Genomic DNA, 20,426 nt, shown 5'->3' with positions numbered 1-20,426 from the left:
CAAAACTTGGAGCAGAGATATATGACGGCTGTAACAGAAATACCACATTGGCAAATCTGTGGCCTTTCACATTTTTTTTAGGCTGAATAGCGCTGTATAGAATTTGACTATCAGACAGCCCCCCAAAAAATACTCCTGCCTCCAATGACCAAACTTTGAGCACGCAGATATATGAGGCATTTTTATGTGAATTTAAAACACCAACAAAAAAAAAAAGGGGCACAAGGGTAGCACACGCAACTATGCTACGTGTCCATGACAAACTATAATTTTTCAACAGGCCTCAGTCTGACAGAACAGACTGTACTTTTTTTTTTGGGTGGGGGGGAATTTTTTGGGAAAAAAAAAAGGTACAGCATATAGACAGTAAATAAGCTGCAGCAGCAGCAGGCAGTTATGGAGCTTTGGGAAGGATGTCGTGGGAGCAATGGATGCACATACAGTGCCTGCAGACCTTGCACTGCTGTGCCCTGCCTGCCTAGCGCTGCAATATCGGGACCCACGAATTAGCCCTAAAAAGGACTGTTGGTCTCTCAGGAGTTGTGGATGTAAGAGTTGCAGACCTACACTAACTCTAAAAACCACGATTCTGACCCTATCTCGGCACCAGCTCTCCCTACTCTCACTGAAACAGGAACTGAATGCAGCGAGCAGGGCGGCGCCTGGTCTCTTATACTCAGGATGATGCTGTGTGGCCCAGCCAATCACTGCACGACCACAACAAAGATGGCTGCGGTGTTTCATGGCCTGGCAGACAATCCCTGCACCGTGCTTGGGTCTTTAAAGTCTGCCAAAACTGCTGGGTGGAGACTGTAGTTACTGACGAATAATCCCGGAAATGCTCGCTGCTCGCCGAGTACGCTGAGCATAGCAATACTCGGGCGAGTAATGAGTAGTGGCAAGCATGTTCGCTCATCACTATACATCACCTGTCCGCATTGATACCCAGGAGACACAGTGATAATTATAGGGCCCGGGTTGTGATAGAGACCCTATAAATAGGCCCAGTTCACCTGTCATATGGGTTCTGTCCTATCCTTTATGGGGGACAGAGAGGAACTGTGAGAACCTTATGTGAAGCCTTAGGCAGTAAGGAACCACATCACCACCGCACTTGGAGGAAGGCTTTGATCTCCACCTGGTAAAAGGGACTCTGGATTTGCTTCCAAGCCGGCCTGACTCTGCCTGTACCTGTTGTCTGGTGCCCTGGACTGCGGTTGCCTGAAGCTACAGTAAACCAGGTAAAGACTGCAAACCTGTGTCCTCGTTCTTCATCGCACTTCTCACCATCTTCACTTATACACCGGGAGCCCTGGGGACCTACTTCACCTGTGGGAAGTTACACCATCTAGCTGCTATACCATCACCCCAGAGGACCCCTTTAAGCAGCGTCCATCCCTACTGACCGAATACCAGAGGTGGTGTCACGAACACGAACTCTATTCATAAAACCCCTAAAAGACTTTCCCTTTTATTGGGTGCTCAGGGCCACGGACGGGGTCGCAGCCACCATGACATCCCCTTTAAGACCGGACCCGGGGCAGAGTACCCCACGGCCCTGGCATGCGACTCAATAATATATCTCAAAATATAAATATTTTATTAAGGGTAGATATTTACCACATAGACTAAATACAAATACATATAATAGGATATGATAAAATAGTATGATCCCCCCCAAAAAAGGGAGTAACAGTCATTGGGTGGATCAGGACAACATATTATGCTAAATAACTACATATACATGTAGAAAGCAATGCACATAAGCAATGTAACTTAAACAGGTAGGACAATCAGTCACTTGTTTGCACCAAGACTAATCAGTTCCACCTATAACCATCACCATGATTAGCGCTATGCATTGCTAAAAAACATTACAATGTATCAGACATAAATAACATAAGGTATGCATGAATAAATCAAGGGTTAGTTACCCATATTGTCTCCTCTTGTCCACGATGTGACTGCAAAACTCATTACAACATCATACGGCAGAGAGTTCCATAGTCTCACTGCTCTTACAGTAAAGAATCCACGTCTGTTATTATGCTTAAACCTTCTTTCCTCCAGACGTAGAGGATGCCCCCTTGTCCCTGTCTCAGGTGGTCTTTGTACTGTCCCCTCATATATTTATACATTAAAATAAGATCACCCCTTAGCCTTTGTTTTTCCAAACTAAATAGCCCCAAGTGTAATAACCTATCTTGGTATTACAGACCCCCCAGTCCTCTAATAACCTTGGTCGCTCTAGTCTGCACCCGCTCTAGTTCAGCTATGTCTTTCTTATACACCGGAGACCAGAACTGTGCACAGTATTCTAAGTGTGGTCGAACTAGTAACTTGTATAGAGGTAAAATTATGTTCTCCTCATGAGCATCTATAACTCTTTTTTAATGCATCCCATTATTTTATTTGCCTTTGTAGCAGCTGCCTGACACTGGCCACTAAATGTGAGTTTGTCATCCACCCATACACCCAGGTCTTTTTCATGGACGGTTTTGCCCAGTGTTTTACAATTAAGCATTAGTGATGAGGGAACGTGCTCGCCACTGCTCGTTACTCGCCCGAGTATCACTATGCTCAGTGTACTTGGCGAGCAGCGATCATTTCCAGGATTATTCCGTGGTAACTGGTGTCTCCACCCAACATTTTTGGTGGACTTTAGAGACCCAATCACGGTGTGGGGATTGTCTGCCAGGCCATGAAACGCCACAGCCATCTTTGTTGTGGTCGTGCAGTGATTGGCTGGGCTGCACAGCATCATCCCGAGTAAAAGAGACCTGGTGCTGCCCTGTATGCCACATTCTGTTTCGGATTCAGCGAGAGTACGGAGAGCTGCTGCCGAGATAGGGTCAGAATCGTGGTTTTTAGAGTTAGTGTAGGTCTGCAACTCTTAAATCCACAACTCCTCAGAAACCAAAAGTCCTTTTTAGGGCTAATTTGTGGGTCCCGATATTGCAGCGCTAGGTAAACAGGGCACAGCATATCCACATCAGTGCTAGGCCTGCAGGCACTGTATGTGCATCCATTGCTCCCACTGCATCTCTCCCAAAGCTCCATACCTATCTGCTGCTGCTGCAGCTTCTTTACTATCTACCTAGTTGGATTTTTTTTTTCAAAAAATTCACCCCCCCAAAAAAAAAAAAAAAATACAGGCTGTTCTGTTAAACTGAGGCCAGTTGAAAAATCATATTTTGTCAGGCATACGTCGCATAGTTGTGTGTGCTGGCCTTGTGCCACTTTTTTTTTTTTGTGTGTGTGTTTTAAATTCACCGAAAAAGGCCTCATTTATCTGCGTGTTCCAAGTTTTGTCATTGTAGGCCAGTGGACCCCTTTTTTTGCTGTCTGAAACTCTAATTCTATACAGCACTATTTAGCTTCCAAAATTATAAACAGGCCTCATTTTTGCCAGTGTGGTATTTCCGTGACAGCCCTCATATATCTTCGTGCTCCAAGTTTGGTCATTGTAGGCCTGTGGACCCCTTTTTTGCTGTCTGATACTCTAATTCTATACAGCACTATTTTTTTTATAAATTCACTTCACAAAAAAGCCCCCCCAAATTGAATACAGTCTGTTATATCAGGCTGAGGCCTGCCTTATGTTTGGGTTTGAAAAATCGTAGATTTGCAGGCATACTGATCAGATATTATTTTGCCACTAATAAATATATTTGTGTTGAGCATTTGAAATAGTGCAGTAGTCCATTTAAAATTGGAAAGGGAAAGACAAGGGGCAAGGGATGGGAAGTGGACGTGATGATGATGGTGCATGCAGAGAACGAGGCCGTGGCCAAGGTGAAAGTGGGCAACAACAAAAAGACCCACATCTGCTTGCTCGACCTTCCTGTCCCAGTTTCTAGGTGACCGCAGCACACCACTATTGAAGCCAGAACACTGTGAAACGGTTGTTCGTTAGATAGTGGATAATGCTTCCAGTCACTTAGCCACCACCACCACGTCTTCCACACGGTCAAATCTGAGTAGCCGTGAGTGTGGCCAGAATATTCCTCACCCTGATCCTCTTTCCTCCCATCATGCCGAGTGCCCTGAGACAACTGATCCCACACTTGGACACTCTGAAGAGCTGTTCAGTTTCTCATTTCAAGAATTGGAACTCTCGGCTGGTCAACTTGAAGTGGTGAAAGATGAGATCGCATGTAGAGATGCCCAAAGCTTTGACCAGCCCCGGTCACGTGAAGGTGATGGTGGGAAAATGTCGGAAGAGGTGGACGATGATGAGACACAATTGCCAGAAAGTCAGGCAGAGGAGCAGGGTGTGGATGTAGAAGACGAGGTGGTAGATGACTAAGTCACTGACTCAACCTGGCAGGAGGACATGCAGAGTTAGGGCAGCAGCACACATGGGGAAGGAGGCATATCATCCCAACAGGCAGGAAGAAGCAGTGTGGTGGCCACAGACAGAAGGCGTGCATCCGTTCCTCGTAACACCAACATGAGGGAAGTTGCCATTCCAACTGTTAGATCTTCCCAAGTCTGGTTATTTTTTAAAGACTCTGCTGATAACCTCATTTGCAGCACCTGCCATGCACGCATCAACAGGCGTAGCAAAACAACCAGCCTGACCACCACCAGCATGATCAGGCACATGGCAGCAAAGCACCCTACTTTGTGGGCCGAACTCCAGGCTCCAGGACCACTGCCTGCAGGTCACACCACTGCTTCTTCCACTGTTTTGCGTAGAAGACAATCCCCAGTACACCGTGCATGTGAAGATGCCTCTAGCCCTGCACCTGTTGTGGCCCACAGTCAAGCAGCACCATCATCAAGCCCGTCCACGTCCTTGTCCCTGCACAGCCTTCAGTTGTTTATAACCCAGTCTTTGGAACGCAAGCGGAAATACCCAGCCAATGCCCCACAGGCCACAGTCCTAAATTCTAATATTTCTCTTCTGCTTGCACTAGAAATGCTGCCTTTTAGGCTTGTTGAGACAGAAGTTTTCCGCAACCTGATGGCGGCGGCCATCCCAACGTACTCAGTCCCCCGTCGCCACTATTTCTCCCGGTATGCCCTACCGGCATTACACCCACATGTGTCCCACAACATTACCCGTGCCCTCAACAATGCTGTTACCGGGAAAGTCCACCTAACCACGGACACGTGGACAAGTGCTTGTGGGCAGGGGCGGTACATCTCACTGACGGCACATTGGGTTAACATAGTGAAAGCTGGGACCTAGTCAGACCTTGGGATGGAACACATTCTCCCCACGCTGAGGATTGCTGGCCCTACATCAATCAGGGTTGCCCCCACAGTCTACAGCTCCTGCACCACTTCCTCCTCCTCCTCCTCCTCTTCATCCTCCATCTCTGAAATCAATACATCAGTCAGAATCTGGAAGCACTGCCTCAGCCAAGTGGCAACAGGCTGTGCTGAAGCTAATCTGCATAGGTGACAAACCGCACAATGCCGAAGACTTGTGGACAGCGCTGAAAGAGAAGTCAGATGTTTGGATGACACCAATGAACCTACAGCCAGGCATGGTCATGTGTGACAATGCCCGTAACCTGGAGTCAAGGTTTTTTGCCTCATAGATTGAAAGGCTCTGCATCATGTGTTGAATATTTCTAATCATGTCACAAGCAGTTTCTTGATCACCTGCTATACGTACTTCACCTGACAAAGAATGTTTTTATATACAAACTTCTCATTTGGATCACTTGCTGTGGACTAAGAACACCGAGAGTGTTCGAAACGCGTTCAGCTATTTCATGGATGTCCCTCTGTAAATATGTTTTTCGCTGATTTTGACATGCAGTGTTTCCATTTTTAATAATTTTTGGAATAAAGAATTTTTTATCTTTAAATACTTTCTGAGCTGGATCTTCTCTTCAATTACATGAGCTCACACAGGTACCTTGCTTGGCACATGTGCTTAACCTCGGGGTTCAACATTTTCTGAAAAGCTACCTGGATCTGCTAGTTAAAGTACGCCGTCTGTCTGCCCATTTCAGAAAGTCAGCTACAGCTTCAGCTGCCCTTACCGTGCTCCAGCAGCATTTTCAGCTTCCAGCTCACCGGCTGGTGTGTGATGTCCCCACGAGCTGGAACTCTACGCTGCATATGTTGGAAAGGATTTGTGAGCAGAAGAGGGCAGTTGTTGACTACCAACATCAACAAGGCCGTCGATATTCAGTTCAGACTCCACACATAAGATCTCAGGAGTGGACATGGATGTCCGACATGTACCATCCTCCAAAACTTTGAGGACTGCACCAAGATGGTGAGCGGCGATAACGCCATAATTATCGTCACTATCCCGCTTCTCAGGATTCTGAAAACCTCTGCTCACAATTAAAGAGGATGCATTGCAGGCAGAGAAGGAGGACTTGGAGAAAGGAACCATACAAGGGGATTACACTCAGTCCAGCCTCATGTCATCTCAATGTGGATTGGTAGTCAATGGGGAGGAGGAAGAACAGGAGCTACTTTCATGCGCTATAGACGGTACTACAAACACAGCTGTCATACCGTCTGTTCAGTGGGGATGGCCTGAAGACAGGTAGGAGGAGCATGAGGAGGACAGATTGGTCAGTCGTTCTGTTGGTGAGGACACGGAAGTCTTGCCTGTTAGCAGCCTGGCACGCAGGACTGACTTTATGTTGCGCTGCAATTCACGTGACCCTCGCATTATAAAAATTTTGGGTGACACTCATTACTGGCTGGTGACACTTCTAGCCCCACACTACAAGGATAACTTTCAATCTCTTCTGCCAGAGGCAGAGAGGTGTTCTAAAATGTTGCAGTACCAGAGGTGTTATGAACTGATGGTTTAGGAGCAACATGGGACGTGCTCTGGAGGAGGTGGTACCTGTACTGACCGCAGTTCCTGAGCTTAACACAACACTAGAAGTAGCCGTGGGATGTTCCTATCACTCCCTAGACACCTCGTCAGAGTCGGAGGACTAACTACCCCTAAAGATAGAAACAGGAAAGCTATCTTGCCTCAGAGAAGATCCCCAAAGGATAGGCAGCCCCCCACAAATATTGACTGTGAGTGGAGAGGGAAATGACATACGCAGAATGAAACCAGGATGTAGCAAGGGAGGCCAGTCTAGCTAGATAGATTGAACAGGACAGAATACTGTGCGGTCAGTATTAAAAACTAGAAAAATCCACCACAGAGTTTACAAAAATCTCCACACCTGACTAAAGGTGTAGAGGGTAAATCTGCTTCCCATAGCTTCCAGCTCAACTGAATAAATCCATACTGACAAGCTGGACAAGAAAAAACATAGAAAGTGCAGAGCAATTAAGTCCACAACAAGTGGACTGCAAAAGAACAAGCAAGGACTTATCTTTGCTGAACTGGTCAGAATATCAAGGAAATCCAAGCAGAGATGTGAATCCAAGCAGGAACCATTGACAACTGGCACAGGCTGAAGGATAGAACCAGGTTAAATAGCCGAGCCAGAAAGACAATCAGTGGAAGCAGCTGCTGACTGCTAAATCCCAGGAGCAGCCGTACCACTTAAAACCACCGGAGGGAGCCCAAGAGCAGAATTCACAAAAGTGCCACTTACAACCACCGGAGGGAGCCCAAGAGCGGAATTCACAACACAGAGGGCCCTGGTAGCGGAATTACTTATAAAATTCCCATGTGAGAACGCTGGCAGCAGACGTCAGAGTTTGTTGTACAACCAAGGACTCCAAGCAAGAGAGACAGAAGCACAATCCAGCTCAGGCAGGGGAACAATGGCAAAGTTCTGGGACAGTTTTCTCAGACCCTCCCATCGTGACGGCACAGAGGCAAGGGGTGCTGTCACAAGAAGTGGAATGTTTGGGAAAATGTTGAAGGAGTACCTTGCAGATCGTACAAACGTCCTCTGTGATTCCTCTGTGCCTTTTAATTATTGGGTATCCAAGCTGGACACGTAGCATGAACTGGCTCTCTACACCTTGGAGGTCCTGGCCTGCCCTGCAGCTAGCGTTCTGTCAGAGCGGGTTTTTAGTGCCGCTGGTGGAATTATAACAGATAAGCGCATCCGCCTGTCAACTGAAAATGCTGACAGGCTCTTATAAAAATGAACAAGGGCTGGATTGGAAACGACTTCTGTACACCACCAAGTGAAAACAGCGAAACATAACCTCAAATACATTCTCTCTTTTCGGGAGGTGTATTCTCATGCACCTCTTCACAACCACACATGGGTATACGCTTCTAGATTTGGTCTGTTTGTTGTTTTCCTCCTCCTTATCCTCATCATCCAGAACCACTAGATGACAAGGGTGAATGTGCACTGTACTGTTATAGGCCGATGCATTTTGGGCATGGGGGCTGTGATGGCACTATTTAATTTTGTAAAAACAGGAACCCACTTTGGGGAATTGGGCATGACGTTACATTGGGCCTACATCTTAACTCTGTCTCCTCCAATGTGTCTTTTAACTGACACTGGATGACCAGGGTGAACGTGCCCTGTACAGTGAATTTTGGGCACGGGGGTTGCGATGGCACTATTTTTTTTAATAAAAAAAGTCCCCAATTTGGTGAATTGGGCATGACATTACACTGGTCCTACTTCTTAACTCTGTCTCTTGTAATGTGTCCTTTAAGTGACACTCGATGACCAGGGTGAACGTGCTCTGTACGGTGAATTTTGGGCACGGGAGCTGTGATTACACTATTTTATTTGGTAAAAAAAAGGATCCCAATTTGGGGAATTGGGCATGACATTACATTGGGCCTACTTCTTAAATCTGTCTCCTGCAATGTGTCCTTTAAGTGACACTCGATGACCAGGGTGAACGTGCTCTGTACAGTGAATTTTGGGCATGGGGGTTGTGATGGCACTATTTTTTTAATAAAAAAAGGACCCCAATTTGGTGAATTGAGCATGACATTACATTGGGCCTTCTTGTTAACTCTGTCTCCTGCAATGTGTCCTTTAATTGACTCGATGACCAGGGTGAACATGCTCTGTACGGTGAATATTGGGCATGGGGGCTGTGATGGCACTATTTTTTTTTATATAAAAAAGGACCCCAATTTGGGAAATTGGGCATGACATTACAATGGGCCTACTTCTTAACTCTGTCTTCTGCAATGTGTCCTTTAACTGACACTCGATGATCTGGGTGAACGTGCTCTGTACGGTGATTTTTGGGTACGGGGGCTGTGATGACACTATTTTACTTGGTAAAAAAGGACCCCAAATTGGGGAATTGGGCATGACATTACATTGGGCCTACTTCTTTTCTCTGTCTCCTCCAATGTGTCCTTTAACTGACACTCAATGACCAGGGTGAACGGGCTCTATACGAGATTTTTGGGCACGGGGGCTGTGATGGCACTATTTAATTGTGTAAAACCATGACCACACTTTGGGGAATTGAGCATGACATTACACTGGGAATACTTCTTAACTCTGTCTCCTCCAATGTGTCTTTTAATTGACACTCGACCAGGGTGAGCGTGCTCTATAAAGTGAATTTTGGGTACGGGGGCTGTGATGACACTATTTTTTTTAATAAAAAAGGACCCCAATTTGGGGAATTGGGCATGACATTACATTGGGCCTACTTCTTAACTCTGTGTCCTTTAAGTGACACTCGATGATCAGGATGAACGTGCTCTCCATGGTGATTTTTGGACACGGGGCTGTGATGGCACTATTTTATTTTGTAAAAAAAGGACCCCAATTTGGAGAATTGGGCATGACATTACATTGGGCCTACTTCTTAATTCTCTCCTGCAATGTCTCTTCTTTAACTGCCACTAGATCACTACGGTGAACGTGCTTTGTACTGTTATAGGCCCGTGAAATTTGGGCAAGGGGGCCTGTGATGGCAATAGTATATTTTTAAAAAAGGTACCCCCCCATTGGTGAAACCACATCCTTGTTGGCACAGACTTCATAACATTTGTGTACCTTAAAGAGCTCTATTAAAAAGCTCCTTTTTGTGTTGCCTGGTTTCTCACATTGGACACAATACACTTCATATAAATTTGACAAAGCAATGCTGTTAGTTTGGCTCAGTAGGTCATTAAAAATATTTCTTTGTCCACTATATTACTTTCTCTCCTTGAGAGCCATAACTTTGGCTGCTTCAAATGTACAAATGGCGAATATACCAATGGCAATTTGGAATCCAGATTAAAATACTGTATACCGAATGCATTCAGACAATCACATAGCTGCATTTCTTGTAAAACATTTAGAGATGTGACAGACATGGCTCATTGTGACACAATCTTGAGAAATGTTTGTTTATTCAATTCACAAACAGTTCTAAGCCTCTATATGTTTGCTGTTTGTCATTGTAAAACATGAAGGTTTACTGAAACTATGCCTGTGGTGGTTTGATCTAAATCCTTGTGGCTTTTATTTTCTAGGGGTTCTCTGTCTTGGTGTTGCTTCTCTGATATTCCAGATGGATGATGTTTAAAAGCCTCTTGGTGATCATCTAAATATACTGTGTCACGGCGCCACCTGCCGCCGCTCCTGCCGCCGCGCCTGCCGCTCACTCAGCGCGCCGACATACTCACCCATCCATTTTCCGCTCCAGTCGTGTGCGCGCGCCTTCCGGTCTCTTTTCCTGACTCGCCGCCGGTCCTTGGCTCTCGTCGGGTTCGCTTGCGTGCCTCTCACTGCTCATGCGCAATTCCTCTCTCGTCTGCATACGCTCCTTTCCTCCACTCTATGATTCTGGAGGATCTTGACCCGGAAGTTCTGCAGCACTCGGTCTATTTAAGGTAACTCCTTTCTCGCACTACCTCTCTCTGATCTGCAGACGCTCTGTTCCTCCACTCTATGACTCTGGAGGATCTTGACCCGGAAGTTCTGCCGGACTCAGTCTATTTAAGGTAACTCCTTCCTCTGCTCCATGCCTGATTGTCATTTGTCCTCATTTGACCCAGGTCCCTCTGTACCTTACTCTGTCCTGTGCGTCCGCCATACCTTGCTTTGTCCTGTGCATCCGCCATACCTTGCTCTGTCCTGTGCGCCATTCATACCCTGCTTGTCCTGTGTTTCCACCATACCCCACCTGTCCTGTGTTTCCGCCATACCCTGCCTGTCCTGTGTTTCAACCTTACCTCGCCTGTCCTGTGTTTCCACCATACCCTGCCTGTCCTGTGTTTCTGCCATACCCTGCCTGTCCTGTGTTTCCGCCATATTCAGTCTGTCCTGGGCGTCCGCCATATCCTGCCTATTCTTAGTCATTGCCAGTCTGTCCTGTGTCTCCATTATAGCCAGTTCTGCGTCTTTTCCGCTCCTACTTCCTGTCCCTGGGTATCAGCTTCTGCGGCAATAGTCTCCCTTGGGCCTGCCCCTAACACTCCCTGTATTGGGGGTGGTCCACCAGGCCAGCTCACCCTTGGGAGGTTCGTTGTTGTGGTTCTGTGAGTTAACTTTAGGAGTTCCAAAAGATCTGACATACTGTATGTAGTTAATCTTCATATATACTTAATCACGATATGTATTTGCAGCTCCCCAGAGTCCTGGTTGCTGCAGTAATATTATTCCTCCACCAGGGGGAGTGATATTACGTCTGGAGGCAATAAAGGAGATCTCCTGTCAAGGTATCACAAACACACCACACACTTCACACTCCAGTCCTCCAGGGGGAGCAAAGGTTCTATCCACTAGGCCACTCCTCACAGTTAGGTAAAACTGGTGGGTTGGTTAGGAAGTGAGGGAGAAGCTAGCTGGATTCCATCCAGTGAGCATCAGACAGAAGCTGACTGGGCTTTGTACAGACAGTCAGATCCAGACGGAGTTTGGCAGAAGCTGGCTGGAGTGGGTTCCAGCCAGATCCAGACTGCGGTCTGCGGAAGACAAGGGTCCACGGAGCTGCGCCTGCCCCATGTGCGGCAGCATCCAAAGAAAGAGACATTGAAAGGAAGCGTTTTGTAGTGAGTGAGAAACGAAGGCATAGCAACAAGTGGATACCAGAGAGGATAGTAGACGAGAGGAGCTGCATCCTTCTGGTGCGCGTTCCGGTAGCCAGAATACCGAGGGAGTAAAGTGCTCTACGCCATTGCTTCAGAGACTGGCAGGACAGTCAATTTCAAGTTGGCTGCCCGATCTAAAATACCTAAGAAGACACGGTGGCAACTTGTGGGGGTCGGGGCGTCCCTAGCGTCCCTATAAACAAGCCTCAGGCCATCAGTCATACGGGTTTTGTTCTATCCAACCACGGGGAACAGAGAGAGAAGAGCAATAACAGTGAGGACTTCATTACAGCTTAAGCAAGTGAGGACCTACTGTGTGTTACTGTGTGCATAGGAAGGCTATTGCATTCCACCTGGATAAGGAGACTTTGGATTTGCCTTCAGACCGGCCGGACTCTGCCTACCCCGTGATCCGGTGCCCAGGACTGTGGACACTGAAGCCTTCAGTAAAAGGTAAAGAGACTGCAACCTTGTGTCCTCGTTATTCACCGCGCCTTACACCATCACCATCTACACTTCACCTGTGGGAAGGTATACCATCTAGCTGCCATAACATCACCCCGGCGGACCCCTAAGCAGCGTCGGTCACCCTGACCGAATACCACAGGTGGTGTCACGAACATCATGCAAACTTTCCTTTTCATTGGACGTCCCTCAAAGGGCCACGGACCGGGTCAGGCCACCGTGACATCCCCTGAACCGAAGGACCCGGTACCGAGTACCCCACGGCCCTACTACTGGGGGCGCTCCAAACTTAATCCTTATATGTACTTATTAACCATTGTATGTTAACGTATACAAAAGTGTACGCACTCACACTACTCAATCATAATATTCCTTGACTTTTGTAGTTTGCAATAAAATTGCATTGGATTGCATTTATTAGCCTTTTTTAAAGCGTATCTGAACCTTAGTGTTAAAAACATGGCAAAAAAATTGCCAAATTCTCGTGTAAATAATTCTGCAAAGAGGGAACCATCATACCATTAAAAAATACGAGTGGATTTTCATGGGCCCATCAAAAATGTGGGTTCCAAGGCGTAATGGGGTGCATATGACTATGCAGCAGGGCAGGCCTTGCTGTTAATACATAAGAAAACAGTATGGCAGGACCAACTGAATAATGTGAAGTGTATTTTCCTGTGGCCATCCAGTACCTGGGTTCGAAGGCTTATTGGGGTGCATATGACTTGATAGCAGCTCAGGCCTTGCATTCAATGCAACATTTTTTGAGGAAGCCTTCCTGAACCTCTTGTGAAAGGGGTATTGGGGTGCGTCGTAATTCTTGGCATCCCAGCCACTCACTGCATAGGCAATAACAGCATAGGAGACCCATTGTTTAATAATGGCCCTTTAAGAAGATTAATGCCGCCTGATGCACCAGTAAAAATAGGCTTTGTGACATGGCCAGCTAGGGTTGTTAAATGTTACAATGACATTTTCCAGTGAATGCATTTGTAATGGTTGAAAGCAATGTTAAAGTTGAAAAACGCTTAAAAAATGCTGCAACTGAACTAAGCCTAAGTGAGGGAGGAAATTTTCAGTCTGGGGTTAAGTATTTGGCCTTACAGGCAAGTCATTAACCTAGAAAGGATGTACCTTGACATATTTCCCAGCAAAACCCGTTTTGGTTTCGTTTTAATGCGTTTTTGTGGCACCGGGAAAAATGGAATGAATCTCGGAAAAAATTGATTAAAGCTGTGAACTAGGCATCAGGAATGCTTCCAGGGGTGATCCCCATGATGCTTCTGTGTCATTTGAGCAGTGTTTCCATCATTGTCAGACGTTTTTAGACCTTAAAAGGAACCCCGGGGGGGATCACGGTAAAAATACTTGGGTCTCCCATAGACTTACATTGGGTTCGTTGCTCGCGTCGAGTACCCGAGTATTCCAATCTGCTCGACCCGAGCAACGAGCACCTGAGCATTTTAGTGCTCGCTCATCACTATTAAGCACTAGTGTTGAGCATTCCGATACCGCAAGTATCGGGTATCGGCGGATATTTGCGGTATCGAAATTCCGATACCGAGTTCCGATATTTTTGCGATATCGGGAATCGGGATCGGGATGCATATTCATGTGTAAAATAAAGAATAAAAATAAAAAATAGGGATATACTCACCCTCTGACGCGCCCTGGTTGTAACCGCTGCAACCGGCAGCCTCCGTTCCTAAGAATGAGCGAGTGAAGGACCTGCGATGATGTCGTGGTCTTGTGATTGGTCGCATAACCGCTCACGTGACCGTTCACATGACCGCGACGTCATCGAAGGTCCTTCACTCGCTCATTCTTAGGAACGGAGGCTGCCGGTTGCAGCGGTTACAACCAGGGCGCGTCAGAGGGTGAGTATATCCCTATTTTTTATTTTTATTCTTTATTTTACACATGAATATGGATCCCAGGGCCTGAAGGAGAGTTTCCTCTCCTTCAGACCCTGGGAACCATCCAGGATCACTTCTGATATTTGTGTCCGATTGACTTGTATTGGTATCAGGTATCGGTATCGGCGATATCCGATACTTTTCGGATATCGGCCGATACAATCCGATACCGATACTTTCAAATATCGGAAGGTATCGCTCAACACTATTAAGCACATAATTATACATCTTGTTTTCTCTACCCAAGTGCATGACCTTTACATTTATCCCCATTAAAGCTCATTTGCCATTTATCAGCCCGAGCTTCTAGTTTACATATATCATCCTGTAATATAAAATTGTCCTCCTCTGTATTGATTCCCCTGCTGAGTTTAGTGTCATCTGCAAATATTGAAATTCCACTCTGTATGCCCCCTACAAGGTAATTAATAAATATGTAAAAAAGAAGCGGGCCTAATACTGACCCCTGTGGTACCCCACTGCTAACCGCGACCCAGTCCAAGTGTGCTCCATTAATAACCACCTTTTGTTTCCTGTCCCTGAGCCAGCTCTTTACCCACTTACACATATTTTCCCCTATTCTCATTTTATGTAACAACCTTTTGTGTGGCACCGAATCAAAAGCTTTTGAAAAGTCCATATACACTACGTCCACTGCATTCCCTTGGTCCAATCTGGAACTCACCTCTTCATAGAAGCTGATCAGATTAGTCTCAGGAACGGTCCCTACGATAACAACGGTAAAGACCCTGTTATTATGGAATATAGTTGGAACTGATTAGTCATGGTACAAACAAGTGACTAAGTGATTGTCTTACCTGTTTAAGTTACATTGCTTATATGCCTTGCTTTCTACATGTATATGTAGTTACTAGACTGTGGACCGATTCTAATGCATCGGGTATTCTAGAATATGCATGTGCCTGTAGTATATGGACAATGATGATTCCAGAATTCGCGGCAGACTGTGCCCGTCGCTGATTGGTCGAGGCAACCTTTATGACATCATTGTCGCCATGCTGTGCCCGTCGCTGATTGGTCAAGGCCTGGCGGCCTCGACCAATCAGAGACGCGGGATTTCCAGGACAGACAGACAGACAGAAAAACCCTTAGACAATCTATATATATAACTAGATTGTGGCCCGATTCTAACGCATCGGGTATTCTAGAATATGCATGTCCCCGTAGTATATGAACAATGATGATTCCAGAATTCGTGGCAGACTGTGCCCATCGCTGATTGGTCGAGGCAACCTTTATGACATCATCGTCGCCATGGCAACCATTATGACATCTACGTCGATACTGTGCCCATCGCTGATTGGCCGAGGCGAATTCGCGGCAGACTGTGCCCGTCGCTGATTGGTCGAGGCAACCTTTATGACATCATCGTCGCCATGCTGTGCCCGTCGCTGATTGGTTGAGGCCTGGCGGCCAATCAGCGACGGGTACAGTATCAACGTAGATGTCATAATGGTTGCCATGGCGACGATGATGTCATAAAGGTTGCCTCGACCAATCAGCGATGGGCACAGTCTGCTGCGAATTCTGGAATCATCGGGTATTCTAGAATATGCATGTCCCCGTAGTATATGGACAATGATGATTCCAGAATTCGCGGCAGACTGTGCCCGTCGCTGATTGGTCGAGGCAACCTTTATGACATCATCGTCGCCATGGCAACCATTGTGACATCTACGTCGATACTGTGCCCGTCGCTGATTGGTCGAGGCGAATTCGCGGCAGACTGTGCCCTTCGCTGATTGGTCGAGGCAACCTTTATGACATCATCGTCACCATGCTGTGCCCGTCCCTGATTGGTCGAGGCCTGGCGGCCTCGACCAATCAGAGACGCGGGATTTCCATGACAGACAGACAGAAAAACCCTTAGACAATCTATATATATAATTGTCTAAGGGTTTTTCCGTCTGTCTGTCTGTCTGTCTGTCTGTCTTTCTGTCTGTCTGTCTTTCTGTCTGTCTGTCCTGGAAATCCCGCGTCTCTGATTGGTCGAGGCCGCCAGGCCTCGACCAATCAGCGACGGGCACAGCATGGCGATGATGATGTCATAATGGAAATCCCGCGTCTCTGATTGGTCGAGGCCGCCAGCCCTCGACCAGTCAGCGACAGGCACAGTATCGACGTAGATGTCATAATGGTTGCCATGGCGACGATGATGTCATAAAGGTATACTACGGGGACATGCATATTCTAGAATACCCGATGTGTTAGAATCGGGCCACAATCTAGTTATATATATAGATTGTCTAAGGGTTTTTCTGTCTGTCTGTCTGTCTGTCTGTCTGTCCTGGAAATCCCGCAATCAGCAACGGGCACAGCATGGTGACGATGATGTCATAAAGGTTGCCTCGACCAATCAGCGACGGGCACAGTCTGCCGTGAATTCGCCTCGGCCATGTATGTATCTATATATATAATTGTCTAAGGGTTTTTCTGTCTGTCCTGGAAATCCCGCGTCTCTGATTGGTCGAGGCCGCCAGGCCTCGACCAATCAGCGACGGGCACAGTATCGACGTAGATGTCGGCCTCGACCAATCAGCGACGGGCACAGTATTGACGTAGATGTCATAATGGAAATCCCGCATCTCTGATTGGTCGACGGGCACAGCATGGTGACGATGATGTCATAAAGGTTGCCTCGACCAATCAGCGACGGGCACAGTCTGCCGCGAATTCACCTCAACCAATCAGCGACGGGCACAGTATCGACGTAGATGTCATAATGGTTGCCATGGCGACGATGATGTCATAAAGGTTGCCTTGACCAATCAGCGACGGGCACAGTCTGCCGCGAATTCTGGAATCATCATTGTCCATATACTACGGGGACATGCATATTCTAGAATACCCGATGCGTTAGAATCGGGCCACAATCTAGTTATATACTGTATATAGATTTAGCATAATATGTTGTCCTGATTCACCCTGTGACTGTTACTCCCTTTTTTTGGGGGGATCATACTATTTTATCATATCCTATTATAAGTATTTGTATGTAGTCTATGTGGTAAATATCTACCCTTAATACAATATTTATATTTTGAGATACATTATGACTCAAGTTCTCCTCATATTTAATAGTCCTCTAATGAGGTAGTGTATACCTCTACAATAGAAAATTATCCAAAGACTTTTATATTATATTTTTATTTATAGCCCTGTCTCTGAGCAGTTGCTAGGGACAAACATATCTTGTTGGACACATTCTGGCTTCAAATCTATGAACCTGTGTTCGCCCCTCCCTTTTGTTATTTACGTTCATTGGTGGATTCACATCCTTTATTTATTTGTTTAATTTCATGATGATTTATCTTTGTTTCCTCTTTCTCCACCACTAGATCAAAAGGCTTTAACGTCTTCTGTGCCGCTACAGGCAGTCCGTGTTTTGGCAAGGGTGTCTGATGCCCATAGTATATTTTAAAAAAATGTATCCCCCTTGGGGAAATGTTTGTCATCCCATGCACTGCGTATATAGGCATTACAAGTGTAGGAGACACACTCCTTTACATTTGGCCTAGTTTCTAATGAGGCCTTCAGCAATGTCTCCTCATTCTCCATCACTAGATCACCAGGCTTAACGTCTTCTGTGCCACTACAGGCAGTCCGTGTTTTGGCAAGGGTGTCTACGATGCCCATAGTATATTTTTAAAAAATGTATCCCCCTTGGGGAAATGTTTGTCAGCCCATGCACTGCGTGTATGGGCATTACAAGTGTAGGAGGCACACTCCTTTACATTGGGCCTAGTTTTTATTATTATTATTATTATTATTATTATTATTTATATAGCACCACTAATTCCATGGTGCTGTACATGAGAAAGGGGTTACATACAGGGTTATAGATATTGTTTACAGTAAACAGGTTTACAGTGACAGACTGGTACAGAGGGGAGAGGACCCTGTCCTTGCGGACTTACATTCTTTGGGATAGTGGGGAAGAGACAGAAGGTAGTTTTTAATGAGGCCTTCAGCAATATCTCCTCATTCTCCATCACTAGATCACAAGGCTAAGGGTATGTGCACACGTTGCGGATTTTGCTGTGGATCCGCAGCGGATTGGCCGCTGCGGATTCGCAGCAGTTTTCCTTGTGTTTACAGTACAATGTAAACCTATGGAAAACAAAATCCGAAGTGCAAATGCTGCGGAAAAAAAGTGCGGAAACGTAGCGTTGTTTATTCCGCAGCATGTCAATTCTTTGTGCGGATTCCGCAGTGGTTTACACCTGCTCCATAATAGGAATCTGCAGGTGTAAAACTGCAGGTGGAATCCACACAAAATCTGCAAAAAAATCACGGTAAATCCATGGTAATTCCGCAGGAAATCCGCAGTGCGGGTTACCTGCAGATTTACAAAAATCAGTCCGGAAAAATCCACAGAGTAATCCGCAACGTGTGCACGTGGCCTTAACATCTTCTGTGCCACTACAGGCAGTCCATGTTTTGGCAAGGGTGTCTATGATCCCCATAGTAGTTTTTTAAAAATGTACCCCCCATGGGGAAATGTTTGTCAGCCCATACACTTAGTGTATGGGCATTACGAGTCTAGGAGACCCGCTCCTTTGGGACAGTTTTTTTTATGAGGCCCTCCTCCATGTTTCTTCCAAGGGGGAATTGGGGTGCGTGCAAATTTGGGTCAAGGTGGCCCTTGCATTCAATGCATAAGAAAACAGTATGGCAGAACCAACTGAAGAATGTGAAGTGGGTTTTCCTGTGGCCATCCAGTACCTGGGTTCAAAGGCTTATTGGGTGCACATGACTGGGTAGCAGGGCAGGCCTTGCAGTAAATGCAACATTTTTTCAGGAGGCCCTCCTGTACCTCTCGTGATTTGGGTATTGGGGTGCGTCGTAATTCTTGGCAGCCCAGGGACTCACTGCATAGGCAACAACAGCATAGGAGACCCACTATTTAATAATGGCCCTTTAAGAATATTAATGCTGCCTGATGCCCCTCTAAAAGTAGGCTTTGTGAGTTTAAGTGTCCCTCCTTCATAAATGACACAAGATGGGTCTCCTTATGTGTCACACACCACATGGCCAATTAGGGTTGTTAAATGTTACAATGACATTTCCCAGTGAAAGCATTTGTATTGGTTGAAAGCAATGTTAAAGTTGTAAAACCCATCAAAAACGCTGCATGTGAACATAGCCCAAGTGGTGGAGGAACATTTTGGTCTGGGGTTAATTATTTTGTCTTATATACAAGTCATTACCCTGGAAAGGATGTACCTTAACATATTTCCCAGCAAAATCCATTTTGGTTTCGTTTTTGTATTTTTTTGGTGCACCTGTAAAAATGGCGTGAAAGTCTGACAACATTGCTTACAGCTGTGACCTATGAGTCAGAAATGCTTCCAGGGGCGATCTCCATGATGTTTCTGTGTCACTTGAGCAGTGTTTCCATAATTTTCAGACGTTTTTAGACATTAAAAGGACCCCCGAGGGGATCGCAGTAAAAATACTCGGGTCTCCCATAGACTTACATTGGGCTCGTTGCTCGGGTCGAGTACCCGAGTATTCCAATTTGCTCAACCTGAGCAACGAGCACCCGAGCATTTTAGTGCTCGCTTATCACTACTTGTAACGCATCTCACCATCTTGGCTACACAGCTATTAACTCTCTTCCCCATCTAATCAGACTCATGTATATCACATAAAAGATAAACAGGTCAATAAAATATTTTGACACCAAGTATTCAGAAGGGGTCCCTGACATCTTTCCACTCCTTTACACACTGATAAGGGCTTGGGCCCATACAAGAAAAATAAAGTCACAAAAATCAATTCCTGCTTCCTAACTTCCAGATACAGATTACAAACAGTTATTGTAGCTGCTGGATCAGAGAAATGTTATAATGTAAAGTTTTTTATTTTGTTCTCCTTTTTATGGTTTTGCTGAGATTGTTTTTATACTGTAAAAGATTGTCTAGTAACCCCTTCAATTATTCTGTGTATTGTTCAGGAGGAGTCTTGTAGTTGCCAGACCCCACTCATGGCACCTTGCCAAGCTCTCCGAGGTCCACCCTGATGTTGCGAACATGCAGTATCCATCAGATGCTTTTAGTATGTCCTGGCAATCTGGCAATGAAATTAGGTGAGTTTATGTGCTTCAA

At 46.0% G+C, this 20,426-nt stretch overlaps 1 protein-coding gene across 2 annotated transcripts in view; it reads left to right on the top strand.

Annotated features, from left to right (window-relative positions):
* LOC143806308 (protein Shroom4-like) overlaps nucleotides 1–20,426 on the top strand; it is a 471,342-nt gene that overhangs the window by 65,548 nt on the left and 385,368 nt on the right. The window contains exon 2 of one of the 2 annotated variants that reach the window (XM_077286551.1): nucleotides 20,276–20,407. The exons of the other annotated variant lie outside the window; for it this stretch is intronic. Within the exon in view, the coding sequence (XP_077142666.1) occupies nucleotides 20,352–20,407 (56 nt within the window). The 5' untranslated portion in view covers nucleotides 20,276–20,351. The remainder of the gene's footprint in view (nucleotides 1–20,275; nucleotides 20,408–20,426) is intronic. 2 annotated transcript variants of the gene reach the window in all.

This window comes from Ranitomeya variabilis, chromosome 2 (genome assembly GCF_051348905.1).
Source record: "Ranitomeya variabilis isolate aRanVar5 chromosome 2, aRanVar5.hap1, whole genome shotgun sequence".
In the NCBI taxonomy this organism is placed as follows: domain Eukaryota; kingdom Metazoa; phylum Chordata; class Amphibia; order Anura; family Dendrobatidae; genus Ranitomeya; species Ranitomeya variabilis.
The sequence above is the reverse complement of the archived record's forward strand: the minus strand, read 5'-3'. Positions and strand labels throughout refer to the sequence as shown.